Raw genomic sequence first — 25034 nt, 5'->3', positions numbered from 1 at the left:
AGAAATCATTTGACTCTTGTTTGATTACTCAATGTCTTATAAATATACAGGCAAGGACTGTCGCAGCAATACAGTACGTGACCAAGTCGACCCAGCCCTCCACATGTCCCTGCGCGGTCGTGTGTGCCGCCAATCGCTTCTATCCGCTGGAGTCACAGGAAGGCATTGTGGCAAAATGATCGCCGAGATAAATTGATACATGTCCTCACAAATATTGATAGGAATATGAAGCATTAAATGCATTGGCAAAAAAGTGAATTGTGTGTCTCTGCCTTGATCTTTGAATCGTTGTTAAAATCAAATGTAGCCGAGCGCGAATGTGTGGGGGTTGGAGGTTAATTCTTCATACAGTATGTCTCTGATGGGCACATCAATCAGTCTGAGGAGTGAAAGTTGGCACTTTTTTCCATTAACTTTTACCCACCACCACTTGTGTGTAGCTAGGTATCCACAGTATCCACCACGTCAAAGTCAGGTTTGATACATCTCATCTTTGCTGTGTAAAAGTGCGTACGACAGATTTTTGTGGGTACGTAAACGTTGTACGTGAAGTCCCAGGTGCGTATGAGGTATGTTAGGACAAAAAAACCTGGTTCGCAAGACTTTCATCTGAGAATTTTATTTTATTTACAGATTGCGGACGCTGGCAGGCCATGCACGCGGGTCATACTTTGGGGTCCCCTGATATGTAGATTTTAACATATATTTAATTCTGAAAATGGGAAATGTAGGATAAGGACTTCCAAAAGAATGCAAAAGGGAATTGTCTGATAAGCAAGGAATTCAGGAACTTACCCCCAGCTGCTGATCCTTGGAGGGCCGGCTATGATGTCATTGGTAATGGACTGGGCTGGCGGGACCGGGTGAGAGGGAGTCACACCCACTGCAGTCATCTGTGGCCAGGCAGCTTGGACTAAGAGCTGTTGACCCCTGCTAGACCAAGGTGGCTATAGAACAAGAGAAATAAATTCTAAATGTGGATGTGATCAGGAATTGACCCAGATGCCAGATCCACTAGAGTCATGCCTTATGTTAAGTTAGAAAATTAAATAAAAGGACAACAATGATTTTCCCCAGGTTTCCAATGACATTTATACTTAGAAAGGAGCAGTTTGAATGTTTCTACTATTTGTAAGAGCAAAGTTTTAATTTGTGTCTTACCTGTGTTATTATGCTAGGCCTCACTGGAAGGGGCTGTATAGGAGGTGCCTGGGGTATCAGGGGAACTGAGTACCCGACTGATTGGTTAAGGTTACCTTCAGAAGAGCAAAAAAACAAAAACAAAGGTTAATCAGAAAATGTTTATGGCACATTTACCTTTTTTGGAGTAACACTGGAACAGTTTTGCAAAAACTTTCTAAGCCCAGCAAATCACAATTTCCAAACTATCCAGCAACATACCTTGGATGTTGGAAGGGCAGAGAAGAATAGGCGGGAAAGAGTCACTGCATCCAAACTGTCCACTTCTCGCTGTTAAAGCCATCCCAGGATGCAACACTGAAGAAGCGGACTGGGTAACAGACTGCATTGAAATAGTATAAAAGCAGTCAGTAGGAGAACAGTAGATGTTAGCATAATAGGATGAGGTGACATCAAATGTGTTATTTAATAGGGAGTTAAAACCACTTTTCAGTACTTTTTTTTAAGTGGATACTATTGTGGTGTGGTGTAAAGGGTAACTACACTGATCTGCAAATTAGAAATATTTACCATTTTTATCTGCATTTTAATGTTTAATTGTTTAACCCAAAGTTATGTCATTGTATAGAGTACACTACAAAAATGCAAACAAGATTTGTGTTGATATGAATGAAATAGCAAACAAAGCATCAAAAGAAAATATGACTTTTAAAGCAGAACAATTCCAAAATGTCACCTGTGTGTGAACTGGTATGTTGTTGTAGCCCAGAGGGAGGCCAGAGGAAGCAGTTGGGCCTATAGGGGGTCTTGAGAAAGGAATGGTGTTCTGGTTCAAAGCATCAAAAACTGTGCTGTTGGGGCGGCCGTGACACATGTCCATGATCCGAAAAGATGACTGCACACTGGAATAGAATAGAGCAGAGTAGACATTAGATAAAGTAGATGCTCTGAATTAAGTTTACGTGCACAGTTAAGCTACTGCTACAGCTGAATAATGACATTTCATTGGGCATCTAATTTAATAGTCAAACTTGTGTTAGCGACCACACAAATGTATTATTCCGCATAGAAAAGTAACATTAAACAAGTGGTATATAGTGGCCACTGGTATGTGGCCTGGTTCCAATTATTTTGCCATTTTTACTCTCTATAGCGGCCACTAGTACCGTATTTTTCGGACTATAAGTCAGTTTTTTTTCATAGTTTGGGGTGCGACTTATACTCAGGAGCGACTTATGTGTGAAATTATTAACACATTACCGTAAAATATCAAATAATATTATTTACCTCATTCACGTAAGAGACTAGACGTATCAGATTTCATTGGATTTAGCGATTAGCAGTGACAGATTGTTTGGTAAACGTATAGCATGTTCTATATGTTATAGTTATTTGAATGACTCTTACCATAATATGTTACGTTAACATACCAGGCACGTTCTCAGTTGGTTATTTATGCGTCATATAACGTACACTTATTCAGCCTGTTGTTCACTATTCTTTATGTATTTTAAATTGCCTTTCAAATGTCTATTCTTGGAGTTGGGTTTTATCAAATACATTTCCCAAAAAAATGCGACTTATACTCCAGTGCGACTTATGTTTTTTTCCTTCTTTATTATGCATTTTCGGCCGGTGCGACTTATACTTCGGAGCGACTTATACTCCGAAAAATACGGTATATCTTTTTCTGCAATGATGCATTATGTTGATGGAGGACTGTCAGCTTTTTTGACAAAGATATTTTTAGGATAAACTTGCTACAATACAATTTGTTTTTTTGTTATGTGTTATCCCCGTGACTGCGTGGGTTCTCTCCGGGTATTCCGGCTTCCTCCCACCTCAAAGACATGCACCTGGGATAGGTTGATTGGCAACACTAAATTGGCCCTAGTGTGCAAGTGTGAATGTTGTCTATGTGTTGGCCCTGCGATGAGGTGGTGACCATGCGCAGCTGGGATAGGCTCCAGCACCCCCCGCAACCTCAAAAGGGACAAGCTGTAGAGAATGGATGAATGGATGGAATTGCATTCTTTCCAGTTTTGGTTTAATAATTTAACAAATTACAGCTATTAACAATGATGCTCGCTTGTGCTTTAGGTGAACCTGCTTTGTACTTTCGCATACGTGGCTGGCGGTGCCATACATACACTTACATCCAGATACGTATACAAATATGTCATTTTTTATCCTGTGTCAAACAGGACTTCACCTAATTTTTTTCTAAATCTTTCAACAAATTAACAAGCAGCAACAAATCTAAGTGAATCATCGTTATTTACTAATCCTCTGCTTCCAATCGTTTCCTGCTTCATTGTGTTTGTTCGTCAAGGCTCAAAATGGTTCCCAACCTGGATATAGTGCCAGTTTAAGAGGTTGTTCAAAATAATAGTGCTTACAGAGTACAAAGAAGAAGAACTATGAGAAATACTTCCAACCTTATTGAAAATAAGATATTCTTCATCTCAGTATGTTAATAATGACTGAATTAATTAATTAATTACATATTACAAAACTGTTGTATACTAATTCATAGATGTTATTATATAAAAAGGTCAGTAAATGATTCTATATATTTGTAAACGCTTTGAAGTGGGAAAGGGGTAGGATTAAATAAGCTTTGCTTCTTCCTACTCCTTTTCGGGCATGATGTAAAATGAAATGATATGAAATTGTGTGATGTATTATGATGTAAGTGTGTTCATGTTCGAAATAAACTAAAGAAAGAAAGAAAGTGCCCACCGGTCTATAGTGGCCGCATTTGCGGTTTTTGAATTGTTACGATAGACCGGTTTATAATTTTATTGTCTCTAATATGTAGTGTACTGAAGGAGACATTTTGTCTTATATTTGAGCTCGCTAGAATCTGTGGAAAATTAGGGAAATAAGCAAAAATGAAATGCATCACACTTTGTGTCTGTGTCAGTTTCAGTCAGCCTTACTGGTTACTGTGGGGGTGATCCAACAGATGAGTCATAGTGAGGAAAGGGTGACTGAGGATGTTGCAAGGCACAGTTCTGTCCTCTGCATCGACCAGCAACATGGTCTTCAATAGAGAGACAAATTCTCTCCTGTCTGCCTTATCAGCTTGCACGTCACTGTTGTCAGGACTCAGCATTAAGTTCACCTGGCAGGAGGATACAATGAAATGGTAAACAAAGAACAGTTCATATGACAATCACTGTCACCAGTTACCTAATAAGGTATTTCAGTTTGGGACAGTTCCTTTGAAATAAGATCAGGAGGCTAAAACTTACATGAATATCAGAGCATTGTTATCAGCCTGTTGGGACTTACGTGTGCAATGTCATCCAGACAGCTGAAGATATATTTCCTGGCTTCTTTGGATTTAAGTCCCGTCTCTTTCTCATGCTCTTCTGTTGTCTGGAGAAAAACACCAGTATCAAAAATAAAATTAAGAGTCTCAAAGAACAAACAAATCATATTATAAGGAATGTTAGAGCTGGATGAAATGTATACATTCACTATCACTTTGGTAAATCATTACATTTTGATTTGAAGTATTGAAATTAATTCAAAAAAGGATTTATAACGAGCTCATCAGATACATGGTCTTTTTTCCATGAGAGGTGAAATCACCTCCAAAGGTGGGACCTGTGTAGTGTAACAAACCACTACATTTACACCTTCACCTTTGTAATACCAGTGTATTGATTGAGGGTCCATAAGGCAAAAGGGCATTAAAAAAGAGAAACAAGTTATTTTTTAAACCACCGCATTGTTTTAAAAGAGACTAACTACAGTTATGTATACTGTGAAAGGATCAAGTTCAGTTTGGACCAACTATAAAAAACAACTATGAAATATGAAGGTGCAATCTTGTGTATTTTGATTTGTGTGCAAGTACTTTTAATCTCCAGGAGGCATAGGGTGAGTCTGAGTCTTTGCAGAAAAAACGAGTGGTCTTGGTGCCCTTGTTAAGCAGATGCTCTGCAGGAAGGCCCTGGGTCTGCGAGATGTATCTGATCTGAGCAAGTCAAAACAGAAAACAGGTTACAGCAAAGAGAAAATAATAAATGCAGTGGTGTACTGTTTAAGATGGACAGGGAAAAAACACTACTAAATGTGATGGGGTCAAAATACAGATTCACAATTATAAATTGTAGTTTCACAGATACATTTAGACCCGAATCTTTAGAATTGTTTTTCTTTTCTCGGTTTTCTCACAACACAAACACTGACCAGCCAAAACAGCATTGTACTCGAGAGCAATAAAAGTGTGCAAATGGTTCATCACTGTGTGTATCTCTATAGTCTATGACCAAGCTTACATTTATAAATACATTTTGCTGTGTAAAGCAGCAGCAGTGAGATTTGGCTTAAGGCAGCATGCACTGGGTGCAATGTGCAAGCAAAAGTGAGTCCTGGCATGCCCACTGTAACAGTTGCACAGACTGATTGCACGTCACATTTTCTCGCAAATGGAGATTGTCCATGTATTTCTTTCTTTAACAATTCATAATAATGTGAAAACATGAGGAAAACATGTAATCCTGCGTTCATCTGTGATTCTGCTCAAGTAAGAGTCCCAGTTGTAACATTAAGACCACACAAAACTGGAAGGACTGTCACAGATTTCCAAGAATCATTTCCAAATTGCATGCTTGATTTGTGGGATTTCTGTCATACAGTGAAACAGACATCAAGGAGGAGACTAACACAATAATTAAGGGCGTAATGAAAACTTTAGTGTTGGTATGCTATTAAATTACATCTCCAATTGCAGCATGTAATTTGTATTTTTGGGTTATTTATTTAATTTTCAAATGGGGTTACTGCTGTGCTGTCTGTACTTCCTCTTCTCAACCAATAGTGACGTTGATGAATGAGCTGTGAGTGTGTGTTAGTGAAGAATATTACCTGGTCATACTCCAGAGCACCCGGATACAGAGGCCAGCCGAGGAAGAGCTCAGCTATAACACATCCCAGTGACCACATATCAATAGCCTCACAAAATGGCAAGCCCAAAATAATCTCTGGAGCTCTGAAAAAGAAAAAACAGAGGCTGTTAAGAAGCATATCAAGTATAAGATTTCACAAGAGATCATCTTACAGGACTGCTCCAATATGTTTGCTTAGCAACAAATGGTCAGCATTTAAACTAGTTGCCGGGTATCCAAGATAACTGCCATGTTTAAAATAAAACATATCTAATGCTTAAGTAAAACAATAAATAATACAAAAAACAAATGTACTTTATTAGTAACCTGCCATTTCTTCGAAGTACAGGTAGTTGATTTAAACTAGTTGAATGACTTTAGACCATGGGTCACTAGCCTTTCGGAAGCCAAGGTCTACTTCGGAGTAATACCAAGGGATACCAATTTGATACACACTTATTTTACTTTTAAAGATATTTAATTATCAACAATGAATGATATTTATCCTCGTGCCGGCAGACGAACACAATAATGAATTCTCAAAATAACTCAAATTATTTAACAAGGCATGAAAGAGATTATCAACATGCAACACTATTTCAATCAATAGCTATAATTGTATATTTTTTAAATGATCACTTCTACAACATTTAGAAGAAAACCCCCCTGTTTTACTACAATCCCCGTTTCCATGAGTTGGGAAATTGTGTTAGATGTAAATATAAACGGAATACAATGATTTGCAAATCATTTTCAACCCATATTTAGTTGAATATGCTACAAAGACAACATATTTGATGCTCAAACTCATAAACTTTTTTTTTTTGCAAATAATCATAACTTTAGAATTTGATGCCAGCAACACGTGACAAAGAAGTTGGGAAAGGTGGCAATAAATACTGATAAAGTTGAGGAATGCTCATCAAACACTTATTTGGAACATCCCACAGGTGTGCAGGCTAATTGGGAACAGGTGGGTGCCATGATTGGGTATAAAGACAAGCTTCCCAAAAAATGCTCAGTCTTTCACAAGAAAGGATGGGGCGAGGTACACTCCTTTGTCCACAACTGTGTGAGCAAATAGTCAAACAGTTTAAAAACAACGTTTCTCAAAGTGCAATTGCAAGAAATTTAGGGATTTCAACATCTACGGTCCATAATATCATCAAACGGTTCAGAGAATTTGGAGAAGTCACTCCACGTAAGCGGCATGGCCGGAAACCAACATTGAATGACCGTGACCTTCGATCCCTCAGACGGCACTGTATCAATAACCGACATCAATCTCTAAAGGATATCACCACAGGAACACTTTAGAAAACCACTGTCACTAAATACAGTTTGTCGCTACATCTGTAAGTGCAAGTTAAAGCTCTACTATGCAAAGCGAAAGCCATTTATCAACAACATCCAGAAACACCGCCGGCTTCTCTGGGCCCGAGATCATCTAAGATGGACTCATGCAAAGTGGAAAAGTGTTCTGTGGTCTGACGAGTCCACATTTCAAATTGTTTTTGGAAATATTCGACATCGTGTCATCCGGACCAAAGGGGAAGCGAACCATCCAGACTGTTATGGACGCAAAGTTCAAAAGCCAGCATCTGTGATGGTATGGGGGTGCATTAGTGCCTAAGGCATGGGTAACTTACACATCTGTGAAGGCACCGTTAATGCTGAAAGGTACATACAGGTTTTGGAACAACATATGCTGCCATCAAAGTGCCGTCTTTTTCATGGACGCCCCTGCTTATTTCAGCAAGACAATGCAAAGCCACATTCAGCACGTGTTACAACAGCGTGGCTTTGTAAAAAAAATGGGTGCGGGTACTTTCCTGGACCGCCTGCAGTCCAGTCCTGTCTCCCATCGAAAATGAGTGGCGCATTATGAAGCGTAAAATACGACAGCGGAGACCCCGGACTGTTGAACGACTGAAGCTCTACATAAAACAAGAATGGGAAAGAATTCCACTTTCAAAGCTTCAACAATTAGTTTCCTCAGTTCCCAATCGTTTCTTGAGTGTTGTTAAAAGAAAAGGTGATGTAACACAGTGGTGAACATGCCTTTTCCCAACTACTTTGGCCCGTGTTGCAGCCATGAAATTCTAAGTTAATTATTATTTGCAAAAAAATATAAAGTTTATGAGTTTTAACATCAAATATCTTGTCTTTGTAGTGCATTCAATTGAACATGGGTTGAAAAGGATTTGCGAATCATTGTATTCCGTTTATATTTACATCTAACACAATTTCCCAACTCATTTGGAAATGGGGTTTGTATAACAAGCCACCAAAATTTTAAAATAAATGTATCATGAACTGTGTTGCATGTACAAGTAATATTAGTTTCAGTTAAATGGTATTATGGCATGTGCAGTAGGCACTTTGGCCATATTGATGAGTGCTGCTTTTTTCAGTAACTTTCGGGCATAAACTATTCTTCAAGCAACATAAAAGCATGACATATTTACTTCATTTGCGTCTTTAGATATAACTCATACAGCTAATTGATTATTAGTTTATTAGAGAAGTATGCTTTTATCGGAATATTAAATAGCAACTTAAGGGACTTGTGGAATTATTGCAGTGGTTTCAATAAAGTTGGCAACTCTGAGCTTTGGAGAGAGCAGTGACCTTGATTTGAACCAAACAAAAAGTAGTTCCCTCTTTTCACAAGTGTCTTTTACTCGCTTTTGTCTTTAAAATGTGAGTCAGACTGTTAAGGTCTTAGTTCCCAAGGTGATGTTTCTTCTAGAACTGCTGGTGAGGAGCCAACGACAAGCTACTCCACCTGCAACATGTCTCCATGACTGCCTACTCCGAGTGCCAAGGTTTTGCCATGCAGACAATACTTATCTTTGAATTAGACCGTGTCAAATTTCATTCATTTTAAAGATATTCCGTTTAAATTTCCAATATTGTCATTTTCAACTATGCATTAATAAAAGTGTGAATCGGGGAAATAGCAACAATAAAATAACGTTTTAGACAACTCACTGGTGAGTGTCCCATTTTAGAACAGGCTCGCAGGCGACTCTTAAGTTCCTGGTAAACCGTGGGTACCGCATTGATGACCCCTGCTTTAGACAATGTGGCCAAAAAAATGGAGGTAGTGATATTTTAACACTCTTACACCATGTATCAACATTTAAAGTAAGAAGTTAATGTAGCTATTGATCCAATACACCACATTCTTTTGATACAGGTGAGAGACCCTATTGATAGCAGTGGCAAGCCTAGTTTGGACAACAAAGCCATAAATGTTGAATAAGTTTAAGACATAGCTATTCAGCACAATTACTCTCAGCCTATCGGCTGACAGTTTATTCCTACGTAGACAGTAATAGAGCACATTTGAGCTGAGTGGCTTTATCTGCTGTAAGGACAAAGGAGTGGCGGTGCCCTCCAGCTGGACCTCATGACAACAGCGGCATTTAACATTGGCTGCAACTCTCTGTTTACGTACATGAGGTATCAAAGAATTGGGCCAAGATGAGGAAAGGGAATGTAATAAGAAAAAGGCTTGTGCGTGTTTGAAGCAAGAATTACTATAATCACAACTGGCAAGCATCTAATATGGGGAATTTACTGCTGTGCAGCATTTCTGCTCAATGGAACAGTGTGACATTAAACCAATGCAACAGATTGTCTAGTTGCTCTGAAAGGGTAGGGTTGAAGAATACAATTACGGTGCATCTGGAAAGTATTCACAACGATTTCCTTTTTCCACATTTTGTTATGTTACAGGCCTTAAGCCAAAATGGAATACATTATTGTTTGTCTTTTATTAACCCTAACCCCTTTTTGTATTTAAGTTTTTATTATTTTAACAAATCTACAAAAAAATTCTAAAACAACTTTTCACATTGTCATTATAGGTATTGTGTGTAGAATTTTGAGGAAAACAAATTTGGAATAAGGCTGTAATATCAAATGTGGAAAAAGTAAGGCGCTGTGAATACTTTCCAAATGCACTGTAACAACCACAAAATTTCCATCTCTACTTTTTTTTGTGTATCTTTATCCACAGTAATATTTATATCCATCCATCCATCCATCCACTTTCTACCGCTTGTGCCAACATTTACATAGCTAACTATATGCAAACAGACACATGCACGCACGCATACTTTCCAGCCAATGTAGGGATCCTAAAAACTACGTAACATGGCCACAAGTATGTATCTGTATAGTCATGAATTTAAGACAAAATTATTTTTGTCCAATGAGTCCAATTTTTTGGGGGAAAATAAGACATTTCATGATTTTGTATGCTTATTTAAACCATAACGGAGTTGAAAGTAGAAGAAAATACCTGGCACTGTTTACAGTATAAATAGTAAAAAAGTACTACTATGCATGTACAAATGAATGCGTCAAATGTCCATTTCAAACAAGTGTAGAGTAGCAACCCTGCAACAGTAGTAAGAGTGAGCTGTATGAAAACCATTGTTTATTGGACTTGGACACACTCACTGAGTAATGGTGCTAGAAATAGCAGCCACTGCTGTGACAACCACAGGGGGAAATTACTGTTGCCAAGCAACAGCTGGACGCATGACCATAACAACAGAATTACACTTTGATAAATGACGCAATTTCTTACAATTGTATAACCGACAAAAAGCATGTTCTTGTGTTTGTCTGCCTGCAAATGGAAAACAGTTTACGTAGAGCTTTTTTTTGGCATTCTTGACCAGAAAGTGGGAGTAACAGCCATTTCCCATCGATTCTTCAGGCGGAAGAAGTCGCATTACGCAAAAAAACTGTTCTTACGCAAACACTATTTGTTCATACTGTACATGGTTTTGTTCATTACACAACAATGTTGTTTAAAGGTAAAAAGGGGAATCTTTTTGAAATACAAAACAGTAACTTTCACAGCTCACTCATCTAAACTTTTTTCCAGTGTAAAACCAACAAGATATGGACATGCATAAAATACATTTAACATTTATATTGTTTCATAATTGTGTTGAACACACTTAGTGACATGCTGTAATAGTAGTGTTAACTTTCTAACTCTCATAACGCAGTTGAGGAAGTTAGAGGGCTCCTCAATCATGAAAGTGTGATAGATACAAGCGGATGTGAAGACAGAAGAGTTGTTTATTACTTCCATCCATCCCATCCATGTTCTACCGCTTGTCCCTTTCGGGGTCGCGGGGGGTGCTGCAGCCTATCCCAGCTGCATTCGGGCGGAAGACGGGGTACACCCTGGACAAGTCGCCACCTCATCACAAGGCCAACACAGATAGACAACATTCACACTCACACACTAGGGCCGATAAATAGTCTTTAGTTCTTCCAACCTTAAAGTTTCTGTAACATTTTCTAATTTAAGATACATTGTATCTTAAATATATATACATGATGTGTTCATGTGATTGTTGTCTGTCTGTATATGTATATATATAGAGAGATAGAGATAGAGGGATAGAGAGAGAGAGAGAGTGAGAGAGATGCACCTGGGGATAGGTTGATTGGCAACACTAAAATTGACCTTAGTGTGTGAATGTGAGTGTGAATGTTGTCTGTCTATCTGTGTTGGCCCTGTGATGAGGTGGTGACTTGTCCAGGGTGAAAAAGAAAAAGTATGTGAACCCTTTGGGATTTCTTTTGCATAAATTGGTATAAAATGTGTTTTGTTCTTCATCGAGGCCACAATAGACAAACACAGTCTGCTTAAACTAATACTGCACAAAAAGGCATAGGTTTTCATATTTTTATTGAACACAAGGAGAGATTTTATCACCTATTTATGCAGAAATCCAAGTAATCCCAAAGGGTTCACATACATTTTTCTTGCAAAAGTATATATATTACCGGTAAGTTTTTTGAGCACACTGTAGCTTTAAGGTTTATAGGTTGAATTCAGCATTGCACAATGACAGGCAACAGCATGTAAAAATTGGTGAAGTTTTGAGAGTAGTGCATGTTAGCATCGTGAATGACAGTGAACCCTCGAGGGCAGGATGGGCAAACTACGGCCCGGGGGCCACATCCGGCCCGTGGTTTTTTTTAATCTGGCCCGTCAAATATTAGGACAAAATTAGGCAAAGATCTGTTTTGACAATTGCCACAACAAAACTGATACAAGACTTAGACGCATTGGCAAAAAAGGGTGATCAACAACACTGCTCACACTGAAAGAGAATGTAAGTGTTAACCATGTAATGCCATTTTTGTGTTTAATTGAGATTCTGATATGATATTGTTGAAAATAGATGTAGAGCCCATGTTTGGGAAGTCTACAATTTGTTCCAACAGATATGCTTTGAAATGCATCATGTGTTCGCCCGGCCCGGCCCGGCCCGTCTGTCAAATTTAAAAAGCCAATGTGGCCCCTGAGCCAAAGAGTTTGGCCACCTTTGCTCTAGGGCAGACCTGGGCAAATTAAGGCCCAGGGGCCACATGCGGCCCGTTGAGCTTTTCAATCTGGCCTGCCGGACATTCCCAAATATTTTTTTTTAGATCTTTAAGATGTAAAGTGTAGCTGCTATTATGATGTGCAGTCATGTTTTCTAATAACCCTAAGTATTTCAATGGTTGGAATCTGCGCTTATGGATGATATACCAGTTACTATGGTCATCTAATTAGTTACTACGGTAATCTAATTAGTTACTTTGCTAATCTTATTAGTTACTATGGTCATCTAAGTCACAGCAGCTCAGACGAGGCACCAAGCAGTGGGCGGGAAGCGTTTCCACAGACGCGGAAGGAGATTTTCACAACAAAGTTCTAAAGCTTAGTGATATATAGAATAGAGTACAATAGAATATAATAGAAAGTACTTTATTGATCCCAGGGAGGAATTCCGCAAATATCAGATATATCCGATTATAGGTGGGTTTATTTTGTACTCTTCGCGTTCATATTTCACTGTTTGTTGCATTTTTGTTGCGTTTCACGTGATTGTAAAATATGTCGATCGAAAGGGGGTGTGACGTTCATATTTTGTCAATATTCAGTGTTTTATCGTTCATAGAAAAATGTTAAATACCATTACGTTTTTTAAGGCAGTCTGTCATAACGTTTTTAGCATTCAATCAGACATTAGTGTGAGGTTTTGTATTAGTGTTCCTAAAAAATAGATATACCGGCTCCGAAACACATTTTTTTCTCTAAATGTGGCCCCCGTGTCAAAATAATTGCCCAGGCCTGCTCTAGGGCGAACTGTGTCTCTCCCCCCAACTCACCTGGGACAGCCTCCTTTCACTGTGGCCTTGAACATAAGCAGTAAAGATGATGAATGGATATTTGTGCCAGCACTATTTGAAGCCACCGGCTAATCCATTACAAAAAAAGACCAAGGCCCTTATGTAACAAGCTTGCATACGCACAAAAGCCTGCCATACGCCCTTTTTCACGGCAAAGATGAGATGGATCAAGACCGACCTTGACATGGAAGTGGAAATGTGCAGTGCCTCACGCCAACTCCATAGCTGCCGTACGTACATTTCTACACGTGGATACTTTGGCAACAAAGAGGTGATGCTGGGTAACCGTTCTCATAAATAATGTGCCAACTTTTAATTCTCAGGCAGATTGATGCACACATCAGAGACATTAACAATTAACAACTCCTCCTCCCCTTTATCAATTATTTATATTTATACTAACATTTGTGAGAACACCTCTTAATGTATGTAGGTGATCCTTTTGCAACCTATTACTGTTAAAATGAGTTCTTGTGACTGCAGCACAAGCGGTTGTGGCATGATGGAACTCGAGACCGGGGGGTGGTGGAGGGCCGGGGCTGACTCTGTTTCACGTTCTTTTGTTATAATAAATTAAGTAATCAAACAAAAATCTAAATATTTCGAATCATTTGATAGCGATGGCATGTTTACATTTAAAAGATTGCATAAACCAAATTACATAATGGGGGGTGGGGTGGTGCCATGCCACCGAGCGCTAGGCTGCGGGGAGGGAAGTCATGAAGAAACTTTTTTTTCTTCATTTTTTATCCTGATGGCCAACCATTTCTTTTTTTATTTCCACCTGTCTACTGTTTCTTCACATAGCATTTTCAATATTTTAAACCGTTGTCGTTCGCTCCAAGAAAGAAGCACCTCCTACTGACTTGTGATTGAACAGAGCGTGTAGTTCTCAATCACATGGCTAGTTTCAATACGATTTACGGCTTTATAAGGTGGCATGGCCTGGGAGTAGTCTGGCCATGCCAAGCCAAGTAACCTCCTGCCGCCAATTTCAAGTTTTTTGCAAGTTGATGTAACAAAGAAATGTGCTAGGATTTCAGTGCGCAAACCCTTTAATACATCTGAATTTTTACTTGCATACGCTGTTTTCTGGATTTGAACATACTTCTATTTTTAGTAGCAATTCACACAACTCCTGTTACATAAGGCCCCAGTTTTCTAAAAAATAAAGGGAAGAGACAACTCCTACACAACCACATGGACTGTTCCGACCTATCTCAGACATCCTGAAAAATGTTTATTCATCAATACAGAAACACGTAGGACTCTGTGTCTTGTTGCCCGATGCTGCAGTCATAAAAGGCTATGGCTCCTGCTTTTCCTGCCATAATGGCAAGATCACAAAATACAAATTACAGCACACATGCTTGCCTGCCTGGCTCCAGAACTAACTAGTCACAGTAGAGAGCAGCCATGAGAACAAAACAAGTGTGAAGATGAAAGACTACAAATGTAATGTATAGGTGTTTTCCTTATTGACACATATTTTCACGCAAGGACACAACGCTGATCCATTGGTGTGATATTTCAAGTAGAACGTAATTTATGATAAAATCTTTAAAGGGGAACATTATCACCAGACCTATGTAAGCGTCAATATATACCTTGATGTTGCAGAAAAAAGACCATATATTTTTTTAACCTATTTCCGAACTCTAAATGGGTGAATTTTGGTGAATTAAACGCCTTTCTAATATTCGCTCTCGGAGCGATGACGTCACAATGTGACGTCGCATCGGGAAGCAATCCGCCATTTTCTCAAACACTGAGTCAAATCAGCTCTGTTATTTTCCGTTTTTTCGACTGTTTTCCGTACCTTGGAGACATCATGCCTCGTCGGTGTGTTGTCGGAGGGTGTAACAACACGAACAGGGACGGATTCAAGTTGCACCAGTGGCCCAAAGATGCGAAAGTGGCAAGAAATTGGACGTTTGTTCCGCACACTTTACAGACGAAAGCTATGCTACGACAGAGATGGCAAGAATGTGTGGATATCCTGCGACACTCAAAGCAGATGCATTTCCAACGATAAAGTCAAAGAAATCTGCCGCCAGACTCCCATTGAATCTGCCGGGGTGTGTGAACAATTCTGGAACAAAGGACCTCGGTAGCACGGCAAGCAATGGCGGCAGTTTGTTCCCGCAGAAGAGCGAGCTAAACCCCCTGGATGTCTTGGCTCACACAGTCCCGAAGATGATCAAGAGAAGAATATCGACCCTAGCTTCCCTGGCCTGCTGACATGAGGGTATGTCTACAGAATATATTAATTGATGAAAATTGGGCTGTCTGCACTCTCAAAGTGCATGTTGTTGCCAAATGTACTTCATATGCTGTAAACCTAGTTCATAGTTGTTAGTTTCCTTTAATGCCAAACAAACACATACCAATCGTTGGTTAGAAGGTGATCGCCGAATTCGTCCTCGCTTTCTCCCGTGTCGCTGGCTGTCGTGTTGTTTTCGTCGGTTTCGCTTGCATACGGTTCAAACCGATATGGCTCAATAGCTTCAGTTTCTTCTTCAATTTCGTTTTCGCTACCTGCCTCCACACTACAACCATCCGTTTCAATACATTCGTAATCTGTTGAATTCGAGTCTGAATCCGAGCTAATGTCGCTATAGCTTGCTGTTCTTTCCGCCATGTTTGTTTGTGTTGGCTTCACTATGTGACATCACAGGAAAATGGACGGGTGGTTAAAATCAGGCACTTTGAAGCTTTTTTTTAGGGATATTGCGTGATGGGTAAAATTTTGAAAAAAACTTCGAAAAATATAATAAGCCACTGGGAACTGATTTTTAATGGTTTTAACAATTCTGAAATTGTGATAATGTTCCCCTTTAAGGATTGTGTCTTTAACATTATTTGTCTATGATGGTGAGGAGTAAAAATCGATTACCTTTAATGCATCAAACTTGTGAGCATAAAGGTAGCTGCTACTGAGGGAAAGGCAGATGCAACAGTCACTCAACGGCATACTTCGAAAAGTGTACGAGAGAAAAATTGTCATTTTCGGTTTTCAGCAGTGATTTCATAATCCATCTCGATGACTAAGAGAACTAAACATAAAATCGTTTCACACTATCAGAGTATTTGGCTGTATTTTGGTGCTTTTCTTAAAAGGTTAATTTCTCAGACAAGCCATTATATAGACATATTCAAAACAAATTGTCCTTTTTACCAAAAAAAACAAAATAACAACAGAATAAAATAAAATGCAATTTCCATTTTGAGGTAAGACAATTTTACCATGTGAGACCTCGACACTCCTGAACCTCCTAAGTAGTACTGACTACTTTATTAAATCAATGTTTGTCAGTATTGCTACTGTTTCAGTGTTCCCCATACATTTATGAAATGTCCTCAATTTAAACCGCCACAAATAGATTGTGCGCCACCTGTTAGCCCACGCCCATATACACATTAAGATGCACCTGGGGCCTCATGTAGCAAGCTTGCTTATGCACACGTACAACCTTTCACGGCAAAGATGAGATTTACATATCAAGATTGACATTGGCGTGGAAATGCGCGCTACTTCAAACCAACTAGATGGCTGACATACGTTCATTTCTAGAGGCTGTGGATGCTTTGGCGACACACAAAGGTGGTTGTTCTGGCTTTGCCAACATTTGATTTTAACAAAAATAAAAAGATAGAGACCACGACACAAAATTGTCCTGTCAAAACATGTTACTGGGACTCCTTGGCCATGTCAGGTGGGCAACATTAGCGGGTCGTCGCGGCACACTGGCACCTCCGAGACCGAGGAGGCTGTCACATACTGTATACGGCAGCTACCGCAAGAAGCTCTTTTGTGCTCTAATAAAAAAATTGAGCAATCAAAAAAAATTCTAAGTCGTTTGTATCCTTTGTGATATGCCGGCATGTTTACATTTAAAAGATTGCAAGATTAAATAATTGTGTCCGCTGGCACCAATCGCTGTTCTGGGATAGGGCGACACATGAAGCGATGAGGAGGAAGGGACCCTCCGCCTATAATCCAGTTGCCGCGACTATATATTTTTAAACACTCGTCTGTTTTGGCGAAGTACATCTAACTTCTTCCTCACCTTCTTTTTTATTTCATTCAACCTGTGGTTTTCCGCAGCACACAGCAATTTCAACCCGCTGGTGATCGCTCCCAACACCAGAAAGAAGCACCTCCTACTGACTTGTGCAGTACCTAAGCACATGGCGCCTTTCAATATGATTTGTGTACTTGAAAGGGGGCACGGTCTGGGCATGGCAAGCAATGCCGAAATTTGGTACCAATTTCAAGTTGATTGCAATGTAAAAAGAAATGTGCTTGGCTTTGTGTGTGCACACACATTAATACACATTAATTTTTACTGGTGTATGTACTTCTCTGGATTTGAACATACGTCTATTTTTAGTAGGAAAGTCCCGCAACTCTAGTTACATGAGGCCCTAGGTCTATAAATATATACTGTATATGTATATTTTTTTTTAAACAGAAAAAGCGATAAGATAGTTAATTTGTAGTTCTAAACACCTGTTTTGGTTGTTGTGTTTTCTTAACTCAATTTTTGCAAATGCATAATGGCACAGCCAACGATATCATTACATCACCCACATCACAAATAGATTGCAGTCCAGTGGGAATAACACTCAGTTATTGTGAGTCCAAACATAGTAAACACAGGAAGTGAACAGACGATTGGCAATTAGAGAGATATGGAGAAGTGGCGTGATTAAATAGGTTCTGCTTTTTCCAAATCCTTTTTTGGGCATCTTGAATAGGGCAAGGATAACCATTTTGAGTTTGTTATTAAAATGTTCTTAAGCCTGTTTGTAATAAACTAAACCACAATTGTGTAAGCCAAAAATGCGGTGTTAGCTAAAAGCTAGCTAGCATACCAAGCACAGAATAGCCTCAGTATGTCAAAAAACTGAACTACATGCCAGTCAAAGCTACGGAGTTTGAACATTAAGCAGCATTTTAATTTCAAGTGGCAACTATTCAAGACTAAACATATAACTAGTAGACATGTTATGACAGCTGCTTCCTGTTTGTTCACTGTTCCATGAAAACAAGAGAAACTGTCAAATTTAAAACATTTAACTTAACTACTAATACACCTAAAAAAAAATGTATTTGGCTAATTTAAACCAAATCATCCAATACAGATATATTGGTATGCTTCAAGTGAACAAAAAAAATATCTATTACATGTATTATGAGTTAAACACTACTCTACACATTCATTTACTGGAGTTAAATTGACCATTGTTACAATGTACATCTATGCTGGAATAAAAACGATCCTCACAGGAGTAGTAAAGTATGCATAAGACAATACCTGTGATAAACCCTAATTAACCTAAACCTCTAAGTATTCCTGGTTGATTGCATTCTACCCATTCACCTGATCTGCTCAGCTGAATTATTTACACAGCCTGGTGCTCCACTTACATTGCGGTAGGTGGTTTTATGTCACTAATCCCCAAAGATAGTGCCATCACTTCACCAGTTTTTGATGTGCCATGCTGCCATGACAACAATAGATTGTATCTACCAGGGGAATATAGTAACTGTAAATAGGTCTTACTGAAAGCTTTATTTTTGACAAAAAAATATTTCTAAAAACGAAAGGACAGTGTCCCATTTACACAAAGCACACATCAGAAGGAGTTATTTTTTAAATGCATGTATGATTATTTTTGTTCAAATCAACAGCTTTGCTTTGGTAACCAAACATTACAATCAAATATGAGCACAGTGTGTCCCATTAAGCACTCTGCTGATAACACAGACTTCCAAGTGCATAATCATACAGACTCCAACAGGATATTTACCTGTCAACCTAATTAAACCAACTCTCTCACACACACACACACACACACAATCAATGGGGATGAAAAAAAACCTTGAAAATATTTGTTCTTCTTTTTTTACAGGCAGATGCTATATTTCACCAGCTTTTAAGGTTAGCTCTGTGGTTCGATCAGGTTAAGTAACAAAACAGACCACCATTAGTATCAAAAGAAAAGTAATTTTACATGTACCATCACTTTTTGTGAGCCATATTCAGAGAATCGTGATTCAAACGTGAAATGATCTAAGGTTAAGGAGCTGGTACACAGAAACACAAACTGCGTATTAGCACACCCAGTCGGACACAGGAATGTCTGAATGTTTTTCTTGGATCCAAATGTGGGTTTTGACACTTCACATTCTTTGGCTGACTGTCCTGAATAATCTCATCCATCCCACTCTAATACCCCACCTTTTCACTCAGCAATAATATTAGCAATGACGCTGTTGCTCAATAACAAAACATGCGCAATGAAGAAGAACAAGTCCAGAGCAAAGCCATAAGTTACGTAATGTCGAAAGCCCCATGTCTGACTCCTGTCTGAGTGCAGACTTGAGAATGGCCTGCTCTGTTCAAGCAGGGGGAGAAACTCTGGCTTTCACTTGCTCTTTTCCATTTCGGTCTGAAATTTAAACTGTGCAAAACTGTACATTAGAGTAGATATTTGTTAAGTAGTACTCTTCTGAAATAAATAGTGGGTGTGTGCATTGCAAGCATGCACAAGCACTATAACAGAATGTATCATGAATTACACAATAGTTCAAATGCGCCAACTCAAGGCACTTGCTGGGACTTGTTGGTTAAATCATGAGTGAATAGAACTGGCTACCCTGTATTTCGTTTCCAGGGGGAAAATTATTTTGCTCTAGACAACCTTAATACAGACCCTTTTTAAAAAATGGACCTTAGTAAACAAGATAACCGTCACTACTTATGCAAGGCAAATAGGATACCGTAATTATTGGATTTGTTTTCCTCAACACAGTTTGTGTTTAATGAGTTAAGGAGTTCATTCAAAGAGAACTATCTCAAACCTAAGTATTTCACAGAACAGTTCCTTATAATCATAATAGCAGTATCTCTGTGTTATGCAAGACGACAGGTTCTATGTAACGTGCTCAACCTGGACCAAATATACAAGAAGTATGGCAGGTATCCAGAAATACAGACATTCAAGAAAGTAGTAAATAAAAACATTGCAGTGTTAGAGTTGCACAGTTCATGGTGTTCTCAGTTACATTATGTGGGGTCATAAAAGGTACACCATATTAAATAAAAGCAAAAAGGACCTAAACATGTAGTACTCATCTTGGGCTAGACTTTGCTAGGCACTCAGTGAAACAAACAACTATCTCCAATGAATACCTACTGGCGGCGTCTTCCAGTATCTTATCTCCCGATAAATATTCTGCATGACATTCCTACATTATACTACTATCCCTCTTTTATCAGCCAGGTAGTGATAAGAGGGCAAAGAACATGCCATTGCAAGAGCTCTCTTAGCTACTGGAAATTGTCTTTGACTAAACAAAAGACACACCATTGGCTCCAAATGAAGTAATCCCCTATTACAGATCACTATCTGATTTGTCTGTACTGGAATTTACAGATTACTTGAGGTATTTAAAACAAACAATTTAACTATCTTGGATTGTCAATTTAGATTTTAGACCTGGCACTGATCTCCCACCGTAGTTTAAGCCTGACATGTACATGAAGTCGACATGTGCTTCTTTCCCGGCCAGACGAGCAATTGTGTTAAAGCAGAAGAATGCTGCCCCACACACTTTATTCAAAGTGTAACTCCAAAAAACTACTTGCTTAGCTTCAGGAACAAATCACAGATAAGCATGACAAGGTGACATTCGCAAATGTTCTGTGTTTTTTTTCACCCAACCATAAACTGACTGTAAACATTAAACAGACAACCTTTATAGCTTTTAATGTCAGTTGTATAAACTTGGAGAAAAGATTAGGCATTAAAAGCTAACCTGAAATTATTGGAAGAAATAATAGAAATATGACTATATATATATATATATTTTGTATTTTTTTAAAAAAAATTTTAAATGTAGTATTTTATTTTTAATAGTACTACTGCTGTGAGTTCTCTACTAGCGCAAATAAATCAGTTTGTCATTAGTTTATGTAATAGTATGATTTACCGTATTTTCCGCACCATAAGCCGCCCTGGGTTATAAGCCGCGCCTTCAATGAACGGCATATTTCAAAACTTTGTCCACCTATAAGCCGCCCCGTGTTATAAGCCGCATCTAACTGCGCTAAAGGGAATGTCAAAAAAACAGTCAGATAGGTCAGTCAAACTTTAATAATATATTAAAAACCAGCGTGATGTTGGCGCGCATGGAGTCGTATATCAACATGGACGGAGCTGCGTGAAAAAAGCCACCCGGCCTCTTCGCGTAAACTTCCCTTAACCACTCGCTCATCTTTTCTTCATCCATCCATCCCTTCGAGTTAGCTTTTATGATGACGCCGGCTGGAAAGGTCTCTTTTGGCAAGGTCTTCCTTTTGAATATCACCATGGGTGGAAGTTTCTGGCCATTAGCATGGCAAGCTAGAACCACAGTGAAGGACGACTTCTCATTCCCTGTGGTGCGAATATTCACCGTACGTGCTCCCGTTGTATCCACAGTGCGGTTCACAGGAATATCAAAAGTCAGTGGAACCTCGTCCATGTTGATAATGTTCTCTGGCCGGATCTTTTTTTCAGCTATCTTGTTTTTACAATATGCACGGAAAGTAGCCAGCTTTTCTTGAAAGTCTTTAGGCAGTTGCTGTGAAATAGTAGTCCGTGTGCGGATGGAGAGATTGCGTCTTTTCATGAACCGGAAACCTGTCGCTTAGTAGGAGCCATTTTGTGGTCTTTACAGATGTAAACACACAAATGAAATGAAACGCAATATCCGGGGTCTTCTTCTTCTACGGGGGCGGGTGGTTGCTTACAGTAGAAGAAGAAGCGCTTCCTCTTCTATGGGGGCGGGTGCTTACCTTGGCGGTTGCTTACCATAGAAGAAGAAGCGCTTCCTCTTCTACGGGGAAAAAAGATGGCGGCTGTTTACCGTAGTTGCGAGACCTAAACTTTATGAAAATGAATATTAATATTAATCCATATATAAGGCGCACCGGGTTATAAGCCGCACTGTCAGCTTTTGAGAAAATTTGTGGTTTTTAGGCGCGGCTTATAGTGCGGAAAATACGGTACTTGTAAACATCTAATAGTAACCTCCTTCGGCAATTGCTGACACTTTACCCACATAACACTCCTTTGAGGGGGTAAAGTTGATCCTTGTATAGTTAATCCTTGTATAGTTGTGCAAGCGTTTGTGGCATTTCAGCATCTTTTGGCACGGACTTATCACTGATTTTTGACTCATATTTTTACTGCGATGTTTACAAACGCTTCCCTCCTCAATGGCTCCACATCCGGGTCCTAACCCAAATTGTGACATCTGCAAAAACACTTTATATGTTTCCCTCCACCGGTTTCAAGCATGCTTTAAATTGATCGTTCTGGGGCCACAAATCGTTGAACTTGCACTTACCCATCTTATGCAAGTAATTCTGCTTTGCTGTGGGCTTTCGTTAAGTTTTCTTCACTGCTATGCTATGCATTGATACGTGCGCACAGCACACTAGCTGGTGGTACTCAATAAATTTTGACCCGATAGTTAATGAAGCCTACTTTAGTTCTGTTTTGTAATTATGTTATAGCAACCTCAAAAATGTAAACATTTAAAAATAGGACTGACATTTATGCATGTTTTAAAAAAAAAGTAACAATCGTTCTTTTAAGACCTTTCAAAATCCTATTTTAGACATGTTATGAGATTTTAGGAGAATTTTAAGGCCTTAAATTAAAATTGTGAGATTTAGGACTTAAGACTTTTTAAGACCATGCAGATATCTTGGTGTGTGCGCCCCAAATACCTTTGTGTGTGTGTGTGCCCCAAATACCTTTGTGTGTGTGTGTTGGCAGGGCAGAGCCTAAAGAGGCCATCAGCTTGTTGTTGTTTAGGCTTGTTATTAAAGAGAAAGTTGATCTAACATCACCTTGTTACGTTTGTTTGATATACAGTCATTTATAGCACTTTATATATTTATATTTCACAATATTATGTCAGACCCACATATGCGGTCCTCTCCAAGGTTTCTCATAGTCATTCACATCGACGTCCCACTGGGGTGAGTTTTTCCTTGCCCTTATGTGGGCTCTGTACAGAGGATGTCGTTGTGGCTTGTGCAGCCTTTTGAGACACTTGTGATTTAGGGCTATATAATTAAACATTGATTGATTGATATATTGTGTTCAAAGTAAGGTTGGGTGATATGGCAAAAAAATTATCACAATTAATTTTTTCATATCATTCGATCTCGATTAATATCTCAATTTTAAAAGTTTTTAATAAAGTCGGATTGTCTCGTGCAAGATTTTACCGAGTACCGTTGCAACACTACAGTATCTTGTTATAGACATTTCTGCCATGTTTGATCAATGTAATATATGCTAACAGCTGACAACTGTAATTTTCTTCATATCTATGATTGTGTTTACCGTACTAGAGGTGCAAAGCTACAAGTAACCCACGCTACAGTAAGTACTCGGGTTTTAGGGCCACGGTTCCGCTTCTTTTTTGGTACGTTTTGGGGGGTAAAGAAAACTTTTTTCCTTTCAAAGTGCTTTTTTTAAATTTTTGTATTTGTCTTGTCACCACAAACTTCATTCTGCAGTAAACAAGTGGTGTACTGAATACTTTAAGACTTGTTTTCAAGTTAACATTTAACACTTTCAAATTGCAAATTACTATGTATATTCCTTGATTTCTCGTATACATCAGTGCTTCTCACTCGTGGTTTGGCAAAGAGCAAGCGGTGACCCAGATTTTTTTTTTTTTTTTTTTTAAACTCAAATTCATTATTAACGAAAATACATTAAAGTGCAGTTCAAATTTGAAGTACGGTTAAATAATGTGTACCAACACATAAAACATATGTAATGATTATTTCAGGAACAAAATGTTTCTTATCCACAAACTCAGATGATTTGAACAAAGTGTCTGCAGTTTTTCTGAGTTTTTTTAGTACACATCTGATTGTGTTGAAAACAAAAACGTTTGATTAAAAATATTTAGATATAAAATGTATTTTTGTCCTGATTGAATTAGTAGGCGATTATTCTCCCAGTCGGACCAATACACAAAGACATTATGTGCCTGCGAGACCGTATTCATGACAGGATTACTGCTCCACAACGTGAGCTCAAGCAGTCAGTGAGACTAAAGTCTGTCACTGAAGTTGCTGCTCCTTTTAAATGTTGTTTAATTTTCTATGCTAGTGTTAGCCATTTCTACATTTTATTCTTCAGGGCTGCACTTCCGGTGCAAGGGGGAAGAGGTTGAATTATCTTGTGACGAGCCTGACTTTTGCGATGGTGGACAGAGATGAACGCGCACACACACGGACACAAACACGTTTACAAAAACCCACGTACACAAACACACACAGACACAGACATGCACAGGATCATGGTCAATAAAGGTGGATTATACAGACCACCATTGCCTCCCTACTGTTTACTACTGCAATATTTTCTAAGACATTCCTGCCATGTTTGATCGAAGTAAATATGGTAACAGCTGATCAACATGATCGAACTCAAGTTAGTTGCGATCATCGATCACGATCATATAATTACCCAGCTCTAGTTCAAAGTGTACAAACCTTCATTAAAATATTAACTTTTGTAGAGACTGGAACTCATTTTTCATATTTATATTTTTTCTTATGGAGAAAGTTGCTTCACTACGACCTTTTTTGATTCACGAACCCTGTTCAAGAACCAATTATGTTCGTAAACCGAGGTTCCATTGTATACGGCATAGTAAGAATGCGTGGGAGGGTTACGGTGCTCGCAGAC

At 38.8% G+C, this 25034-nt stretch overlaps 1 protein-coding gene across 2 annotated transcripts in view; it reads right to left on the bottom strand.

Moving 5' to 3' along the window:
* Positions 1-25034, bottom strand: part of hipk3a (homeodomain interacting protein kinase 3a) — a 58401-nt gene that overhangs the window by 8649 nt on the left and 24718 nt on the right. For both annotated transcript variants that reach the window (XM_061969809.2, XM_061969810.2), the window contains exons 5-12: positions 6022-6145; positions 5009-5128; positions 4438-4524; positions 4083-4267; positions 1877-2042; positions 1402-1522; positions 1162-1256; positions 796-947 (exon numbers count right to left, since the gene is read on the bottom strand). In XM_061969809.2, coding sequence (XP_061825793.2) covers positions 796-947; positions 1162-1256; positions 1402-1522; positions 1877-2042; positions 4083-4267; positions 4438-4524; positions 5009-5128; positions 6022-6145 — 1050 coding nt within the window. The remainder of the gene's footprint in view (positions 1-795; positions 948-1161; positions 1257-1401; positions 1523-1876; positions 2043-4082; positions 4268-4437; positions 4525-5008; positions 5129-6021; positions 6146-25034) is intronic.

Source organism: Nerophis lumbriciformis, linkage group LG10 (assembly GCF_033978685.3).
Source record: "Nerophis lumbriciformis linkage group LG10, RoL_Nlum_v2.1, whole genome shotgun sequence".
NCBI classification, from domain to species: domain Eukaryota; kingdom Metazoa; phylum Chordata; class Actinopteri; order Syngnathiformes; family Syngnathidae; genus Nerophis; species Nerophis lumbriciformis.
Note: the sequence above shows the minus strand (reverse complement) of the source record. Positions and strands in the feature narration are given on the sequence as shown.